The 9085-nt window shown below is 48.2% G+C and overlaps 2 protein-coding genes across 3 annotated transcripts; one reads left to right on the plus strand and one right to left on the minus strand.

Moving 5' to 3' along the window:
- The first annotated feature begins 2518 nt into the window (after window positions 1-2518).
- Window positions 2519-4236, plus strand: LOC103650992 (WUSCHEL-related homeobox 9-like). 2 transcript variants are annotated; one of them, XM_020550030.1, is made up of 2 exons: window positions 2519-3380; window positions 3475-4236. In XM_020550030.1, exons 1-2 carry the CDS (start codon window positions 2939-2941, stop codon window positions 3723-3725), a joined length of 693 nt encoding a protein of 230 aa, XP_020405619.1. In that variant the 5' UTR covers window positions 2519-2938; the 3' UTR covers window positions 3726-4236. The 2 variants fall into 2 exon arrangements, with proteins under 2 accessions (XP_020405619.1, NP_001306687.1); NM_001319758.1 differs by having other exon boundaries at window positions 2939-3353; window positions 3475-3826.
- A 3703-nt stretch (window positions 4237-7939) lies between these two features.
- On the minus strand, window positions 7940-8619 carry LOC103650993 (uncharacterized). The gene has a single exon (XM_008676587.4). It carries the CDS (start codon window positions 8550-8552, stop codon window positions 8142-8144), a length of 411 nt encoding a protein of 136 aa, XP_008674809.1. The 5' UTR covers window positions 8553-8619; the 3' UTR covers window positions 7940-8141.
- Between the last annotated feature and the right edge of the window lie 466 nt (window positions 8620-9085).

Raw genomic sequence — 9085 nt, forward strand, 5'->3', positions numbered from 1 at the left:
TCGTCATAAAACATAGTATATTTCATCGATGAAGCTTTTTATATTATCTGTCTTTACTGATACTTATATCACACCAGCTTAATTAACGATCATAAAACTTGTATGGAAAGTGAAATCGAAACTAGCCTGACAAATCATCCAAAACCATGACCATGATAGTTGTTTATCCCCCCCCCCCCCCCCCCCCCCCCCAAATTAAAACAGCTTTACCCGGATGAGCCGGTTCGTCATGCCCGCATGCACGGGCACGAGCCTTGAACACACGCACACCTGTGCATGATAAAAAGGGTCTCTCCATGCATGCACGTCAATCACTTTTGCCACGAAAAGACGCACACGTAAACGATTCGGCGAGCCCGATCCAGACCGGAGGAGAAACCAATCATGGCCCCCGTCGCGTCCACACCCAATCGAAATCCGTTCGTCACGCGAGACAGGATTGCGCGCGATCGAGTTAGTATGTAATATAATCCTCGGCTCGCCGGCACATTAGCAACAATCACGACGACGACGACGTCTTTGGAGCTGGACCACACGCTGAGGCCTGAGGCCGGCCGGGGCGATCGATCCTCCGGCTAGCCGAAGGGCCCAGATCAAGATCCCGCGACCGCGACGATGCATGCGACCCGGCCGCCCGCCCGCGCCTATTTCTCGGGAATTGGCTCCCACGCAGCACGGATTTTCCGTGCACGACGCGCTCGGGAACGCCCAAAGGCCGTAAAGCCGGCACGGCCGGCGCCACGACCGACGCAGGCGCCCGCGACCGGACTGCATGCATGCCGATGGAGCAACCTAGGAGCGACGGCGCCATGGGCTATGCATATGGCCGACGAACGAGCGGCCGGCCGGTGGTGCGGCGCCCCGCCATTATTCAAACGGCACGGCTTCCCCTTCCCCCCGACCCGATCGAACACCCCGGGCGCGCGGCAAAGCAAAAGGAATGAGGTGGTGCTGCCGCCGCTTTCCGGAGCGGGCGCTCGCGATCTCATCCCGACTGCCCGCCCCTGCCGCGGCCGGGCCGTGTGGCCCTATCATTGGTATCTGCCGAGCGACGCCCCAAAAGCATGACATCCGCCTCAGCTTTTCAGGAGCTCTGCATGCCATACCATGGTCTGGTCGTCGAAAAGCTCCGCCTCCGCGGACTTAACGGGTGTGGGTGTGACTGTGACCCAATTAAGCGGCTAAGCTTTACTGCTTTAGCTAGCTAGCTAGAGCCCTGAGCCCCCGCGCACTCCGGTCCGAACAAGCAGGGGCCGGGTCACGAGCGGCGGCGAGTGACGATGACGAGAGAGCTCTGGTGTCTCTTGTTTGTACGGCGCATGCATGAGAGAGGGACTGTTTCGCCTTGCTTAGCCTCTCGTACGTGCGGTCTCCTGGTTGTTGGAACGTGACTGATGACGATGCTGCTGCCGCGCCTTTTCGAGAGCTGGCGCATGGCGCTGATGAGACTTTTGCGCAAATTAAAAGCTAGTAGTAGGCTGCAGACGACAGGAATTCTGCCGGATCGAGTGTCACGCACGTACGGCGCTTGCGTTAACTCGCATGCACGCCGTCGTGATGATCGATCGGGACATGTTCCGTTGGCAGTACGCGTTCGTTCTTGTGGCTGTCGTCGGGCGCGCGTACTGCAGGCGGCTATCGATCGCATGGCCCCTCCCGGCCGCAGCTACTACTCACATGGTCAACAGTGTGCAGTTGCCTCACACACCAGTGGTACTGCGGTGCCTACAGTTAGCTAGTGAGAACGTACACAGGATCAGGAGACATGTGTCATGTGTGTATAACTGGGGCGGATTGATAGACGCTGGTTGACACAACACTCAAGGCAGACCAGGTAACATGTTACCCCGCCCCTGACATGCATCTCTTTTGAATCCCATGCATGCATGGCCGGGGCCGGCTTATCACACTAATTTTTGGCAAGCACTACTGACAAGTTTGACTCCAAGTCGGGTAACATGCATGCATGGGTGGAGAAATTGAAACCTCGCCAGCTACCAATATATAGTTAACTAACTCGCGTGCAAATACAAGCTCACTATACAAGTGACAAACTGGCGTGCGTCTTGCATGCATTGGCAATCGGTGTATAGTTTGCACGCCGCGCCGGCCGTTTATTCAAAGCAGTAGAGAGTAGAGACCAGTCGGCCGGCCGAGCGAGCTCCGCAGCAACCAGATCGCCGATTGCCCGTGCGCCGTGAGAGCCAGCCTGCTGGTGGTCCTCGCCGTCGCCGCGATCGATTCCCTTCGACTAGGTGGCGACCCATGCAAGGACAAGGAGCACACAGAGATCTCCATGGGGCGGCGCGCGCCCCGAATCATCACCCGCCACCGCGGCATTACTAGATTAGACTATTCAATGGACTCGGCAAACAGGGCTCATTCTAAGACATGGTGCTACGCGACAGGACGGCACTTAGATTTGCATGCATGGCTGGCGCGACCAAAGCCGCATTATCGATCGCGCGCTTAATAAGGATGTCGTCCGGCTGGCGCGCCTCGCGAGATCGAGCTAGCGTTTTGCTAAACAGTGGCAGCTTTTGCGCATGTCTCCCTCCCCACCTCTTCTTCTCTTCTCTCTCGCCCCAACGCGCCCAGTTCGAGAAAGGGAAACAAAAGGAAAGCACCGAGACCTTCGAATCCGCTACAGCCACTGCCACGAGACCACGGCCTCGGCCTCGGCCTCGCCACTGCCCCTGAGCCGGCTATATAAGGACCACTCCTGCGCATCTATTGATTTCAGCATTTCCTCTGACCAGAGGAAGATCCCGGAAGCAACCAAATCAGAAGCAGAAGCTAGAGCTACTAGTTTTTGCACTCGACCATCGATCTTTCACAAAACCACACATATAGCTTGCTTAACTGGCGGTGTAGTGTAGCTGCGATCGCTGCAAACTACAGGGTGTAGTGATCGTCGATCGGCTACATATCATATACCATGGAGGCGCTGAGCGGGCGGGTAGGCGTCAAGTGCGGGCGGTGGAACCCTACGGCGGAGCAGGTGAAGGTCCTGACGGAGCTCTTCCGCGCGGGGCTGCGGACGCCCAGCACGGAGCAGATCCAGCGCATCTCCACCCACCTCAGCGCCTTCGGCAAGGTGGAGAGCAAGAACGTCTTCTACTGGTTCCAGAACCACAAGGCCCGCGAGCGCCACCACCACAAGAAGCGACGCCGCGGCGCGTCGTCGTCCTCCCCCGACAGCGGCAGCGGCAGGGGAAGCAACAACGAGGAAGACGGCCGTGGTGCCGCCTCGCAGTCGCACGACGCCGACGCCGACGCCGACCTCGTGCTGCAACCGCCAGAGAGCAAGCGGGAGGCCAGAAGCTATGGCCACCATCACCGGCTCGTGACATGTAAGCTGCAGCACGCACGTACACATCGTACGTTACTAGCTACTATACTACGACAGCTGCAACGTATTACGTATATCGATCGTGCTGTTGACATCGACCCGTACGTGCTCCGTGCATGCAGGCTACGTCAGGGACGTGGTGGAGCAGCAGGAGGCGTCGCCGTCGTGGGAGCGGCCGACGAGGGAGGTGGAGACGCTAGAGCTCTTCCCCCTCAAGTCGTACGGCGACCTCGAGGCGGCGGAGAAGGTCCGGTCGTACGTCAGAGGAAGCGGCGCCACCAGCGAGCAGTGCAGGGAGTTGTCCTTCTTCGACGTCGTCTCCGCCGGCCGGGATCCGCCGCTCGAGCTCAGGCTCTGCAGCTTCGGTCCCTAGCTAGCAGCTGATCGACCGTCGACGCATGCATGCACGTACTGCGTGCTGCTGTGGCCTTGTCTCACGCATCATTGTGTAGTCCTTGGGTTCTAGCTAATACCGACATGAAAAGATGTGCGAGATGTGGAAATACTGTACGCATATATAAGCTGTAGAACGTACGCGCGTATCGCTGCCCTACCAAACGACGTACGTTGCATGAAGAATCTGAGAGGGTCAGGGAATGAGCATGCAGCTGCAGCTGCTGAGATTTCTACTGCCTTTTCGCTGATCTTTTCATCATGAGGCCGGATGCGCTGCGTGCCACTTTTTTTTTCGTTCATTTATGCTGGTGTGTGCCCTCATGGCCTCATATGCATGGCATACGGAAATGAAATAACCTTTGTGCTCACTAGAGTGATGACATTTCTAAATTCCATATCGCCGTTTCATATGTATTTATATTCATGCATGCATATGCCTGGCAATTCCTGTAATAACGTCGTACTCGATCGGTCTAGCACTAATAATATATTATCTATTGCATATGCTCTGAGCGTCTTTGACCCTACTATGAGCCTGAGCGTTTTGTTGTATGTGTTTTGCTGCAGGCCCGTGATCTGTTTTTAACCGTGATGACGCATTGGATATGCTTATCATCACAAGGAAATGATCCTGATGTCTTGTTCACAGCATGTATGTGTTTTGCTTTGGATGTTTGTTGTTCGACACGGGAGTTTCAAAGCTCGCACCTAACTTTTCGGCCACATATAGGCTCTCTTGTTTTTGTTGACTCTTTTCACACTGACTACTGGTCACTTGATCTGCACGCCGAACAGTGTGAACATACTGGTACTACGTACCACATTCCATGTGCAGCTTTGCAGGTTTTTCAAACTATGCAAAAAGAAACAATCGATTTGCCTGACGCGCTCTCACCGCCGGCCGAAAAGGAGAAGTATACTATACATACCAGCGTCGTTGCGGAATGTTGGCGGTTGCTGTACTAACTTGTATATATACTAGCATTGCAGAATGTTGGGTTGATAACTGTACTATAACCGGTAGTAAGTAATACAAATATGGATGACACAAAATTAGAGAACTCTTGCGCGGAAAAAAAAACATGGGTGCCAACCGATTCGCTATATATATAAGGAGAGTTTATAGAAAAGGGAATACAATGAATTGAGTTATATGTCTTCCCGTATAACTTACAAGCTGTATATATACAACAAATAGCTGTAATCCAATACAAAAACAAATCTCTAGAAGACTCATACTAGAATCTAAATCATATTCCAACAAACTCCATCTTGAAACAAATTTTATTTTGTAGCAGACGAAGTATCATCAATCAACTCACTTCAATAATAAATCATCGTCGATGCTAAAAGTCACCGGGACTTAAAACATTCAGTTGATAGCTGTACTAATTGGTATCAAATAATGCAAATATGAATCAAACACACAACACACAATTTTATATGGAAAACCCTTGTGGGAAAAAGCAATGGCCGTCAACCAACAATCGTTACTATATCAGGAGAGTTTACACAATAGAGAGAATACAGTGAGTTGTTTGTCTACCCTTGTGACTTACAAGATGTATATATAGAGAGCGGACATACTATAGTCTAGCACAAAAATAAATCTCTGCAAGGCTCATGTTAGAATAATTCAGAACATATTCCAACAAACTTCGTCTTAAGACAAATTCTATCTTATAGCAAATAAAGTATAACTAATCAAATCACTTCAATAATAAATAATCGTCGACGCCAAAGTTACTAGGACTTACATATTTGGTTGACAACTTTACAAACCAGTAGAAAATAATGCAAATATGGAAACCCTTGTGAGAAAAAAAATCATGGACACCAACTAACAACCTTCACTATATGAGGAGAGTTTACAGAATGCATGGGATAAGATAAGTTATTTGTCTTCTCGTGCGAATTATAAGATGTATATATAAGACAGACAGCAGTACAATACAAAAATAAATTCCTACAAAACTTAGTTAGAATTTGGACCATATTCCAACAAATCTGCCTTAAGATAAATTTCATCTTATAGCAAATAAAATAGGGTTCACCTCAACAATAAATAATCGCCAATACCAATAGTCATTAGGGCTTAAACTATAATACCAACTAAGCCTAAATATAGCTCTAGAAATATGCTTTGTTAATATATCAGTAGGATTATCACAAGTGCTTTATATACCTTAACATCACTTTAAGCAATGGCAGCTCGAATAAACGTTGATTTTGTCCTGAAGTCCGCCGCTTTTACCATGCAGTCCTCCTTTCCAGTTTGGTTGGCGACGCTGGGCTTGAGGAGAACGCTCCGGTGATGGCAACATGCATTCGTGGTGCCTATTGGCCTGCTAAAGTAGCTTCATCGTGGGCTGTGCGATTGTGCTGGAGTTTGTGTGGCGTGTGGGCCTAATCTTAGCCGGGCCATAAATGATCATACCTAGGGATAAAAACAGATGAGAAAAAACCCGTTTCGTCCTGTGTTTCAATTTTATCCTGATCGTTTTCGTATTTACGGGAAAAATGAGAACGAGACGAAAACATGATGGCATATTACGAGAATGGGACCAAAACAGTTCAACGCTTTTCCGTCTATATTTCTGAAATCCCGTTTTTTATCGGGATATTCCCTTTTTCATGTTTCCAGATTCTCGTTTTAGGTAGCACATAAAACAATATAAAAAGTACCGCATTAGCCATACCCACTATGCCATGCTTGATTAATCTTTGATTCTCTATTTTTATTTATTGGAGACTATAATGGCGTGAACTAGCTTTGGTGGATAATTTTTTCTGGTCTAAACTTTATTGGACTATCTTGTGCAGCCTCTAATGGATAATTCTACTGTATTTTTTGCTTGTGAACATGTCTTTGAAACTGAAGCATGCGAATTGTAATGCTTGTGATGGTCTGCATTGAAAAAACTTTTTAAGTACGTCGGCCTAAGGAAACCGAAGTTCTTAAGTACGTCGTCACCGGCGTTCTTAATTTAGTCGATGTTTTTTCAACGTTCTACATGGACATGGACAAACAACAATACTAATACAAACGGCGGTTGCGACACAACTCAGGTAAGGAGGCAAAGGTTAGCCTATTACGTCGGCGAGCGAGAGGTACTTGACACACGTTTTGCGTGTCATATATCGACCGGTGGAAACTAGTGCTTTATAGTAGTAGAAAATAGATGTTTTGTACTAAGCGGTGATTTCTGATTTACACCTCCCTAAATGTCGCGGCTAAAAGTGTTGCCTGCCCGGGCTTCAATCGAAAGGCAAACAGCTCCATGCCACGTACATCTTCGTTTTTTTTCCATTGCTTCCTTTATCTCTGTAGTCTCTTTCCGTGTGATTGGTTGATGTATGGTAGTAGCCTGGTTCGTACGTGGGGAGTCAGACTCTTGGTGATCAGGATAGGTCCGTGCATAGACTCTTGTTTGGTTGTTTGTATTAGTGCGTCCAAACTATATATAGCTAGTGTTTGGTTGCTTGTACTAATATACACAATAGAGAAGAGTACATAAATAAATATTTAAATTTTATATAACATGAGTAACCTAGTTTTGTTCATAAAAATCTTATGAACACAAATATAAAAAGTATTCGATGATTAAATGTTTTAATCAAAAGATATAATAAAAAAGAAATAAAAAATGTGCTCATTTTTTCATGCCGCTGCATGATCCCAACCAGCATGCGCTCCTACCCAGCTACCGGGCGTATGCGCTCAGCCTGTCTGAGGTCTCCTATTTGCACGCCGCCAACCTGTATGTGTTCATGCGTAAACCAAACAAACATTGCTTTATCTATCTGCGGCTGCAACTTTTCTATCCGTACACCCAACCAAACACATGGTTTCTGTTCCACACTTCCACTGTAGGTTGGACTGATTGGCTCCAATACGATGTTCAGAAGTTTGCTTCAGTTACATGTGCTTTCTTATCTCCTCTATCTACTTCGTGGAATATATGGTTTTCGTTGTTCGTCTTCGCACAAATAAGAAAGTGATGTCATAGATTTAGCTCTAGTTTATCCTGCTCACTCGGATATGAGAAGCGAACAAGAAACAAACGTTTGAGAGCACGATAGCTAGGACATGGAGTCATAAACCAGATATGCCAGCTCCTGGTTTTATATCGATGCCATAATGTGGTGGTAGAAATAAATAACTGCTAGTAACAAAGAGAATTGCTTGCAAGATAAAAACTGACAGGCAGACTTGATATTATACAGTAATGAGAGATTTCAGGGTACGCAAATATCGATCAAAGAAATAACCAGTATGTTTCTCAATCACAAGGTTTGATCAGATGCACACATAGATGAAAAGGAAGAAAGAAAGAAAGAACAAATACAAGAAAGACGCCAGCATCAGCGCGCACAGAACCTGATCGATGCACTACCGGTACTTCCTCGACGACGAGTTCATGAACCTGATGCACTCTTCCACCGCTTCGCTCTTGTGCGAGTCATCGACGGCCACCGGTGGCGCGGACTGCTGCCGCCTACTGCCATGCCTCGCCGGCGTGCAATCCGGTGAAGCAGCAGCAGTGGCAGCTGCTTTCTTGGACGTCGACGAGGACCGGAATGCCCTATCGATGCTTACCCTCGCTCGCCTGTAGAAGCGTGCGGCCGTCCACCGCGCGGTCCGCAGCAGGCGAGACCCGCAGCCGCCTCGCACTTGCCGACGAGGTCGGTCCCGGTCCGACGGCGCCCTTCGGCCGGATCTGGACGACAGAGAGATCATGGGCATGACGACGTCGATCTCAGCGGGGCTGATCCTTGTACACTCGCTCCCTTTTCTCCTCATCTCGTCGGTCGGATGCCTGATGGAACCCCCAACCAATATAGTGTGCGCGCACCACAGGAACAGCCTAGTAGGCTACGTACGACACGTTTTATACGGCAACTAGGCAAGGGCTAGTGTTTGTGCCTGTCAGTCACTCTCAGTCTCGTCTCAAAGGAAAAAAGCACTATTGCAACTAGCTAGTGATGTTCGCGCGCTTTGCGCGCGCAGTAGACATTTTAGAAATGAATTGATAAAAATAGTACAGTACATATTTGTGAGCAAGTAACTTTTATATAATTGACAAAGAAATCTTATTGGCATTTTCATTGCATATTGACTCCCTGTTCCAATCTGTTGAGAGAGGTACACTGTTCGGATATCACCAAAAACATAATTTTTAAGGAGTCAAATGATTTCGTCCAAGAAATTAATTTCTGCATTTCATCACATGGTATATTTTTAACAGAGATAAAGCCAGATTTAATAAAATATATACAATAATTAGAGCACTAAGCAGTCATTAGGTTCTGAGTATTAATTATACAAGCTAATAA

This window comes from Zea mays, chromosome 3, assembly GCF_902167145.1.
Source record: "Zea mays cultivar B73 chromosome 3, Zm-B73-REFERENCE-NAM-5.0, whole genome shotgun sequence".
Taxonomy (NCBI): domain Eukaryota; kingdom Viridiplantae; phylum Streptophyta; class Magnoliopsida; order Poales; family Poaceae; genus Zea; species Zea mays.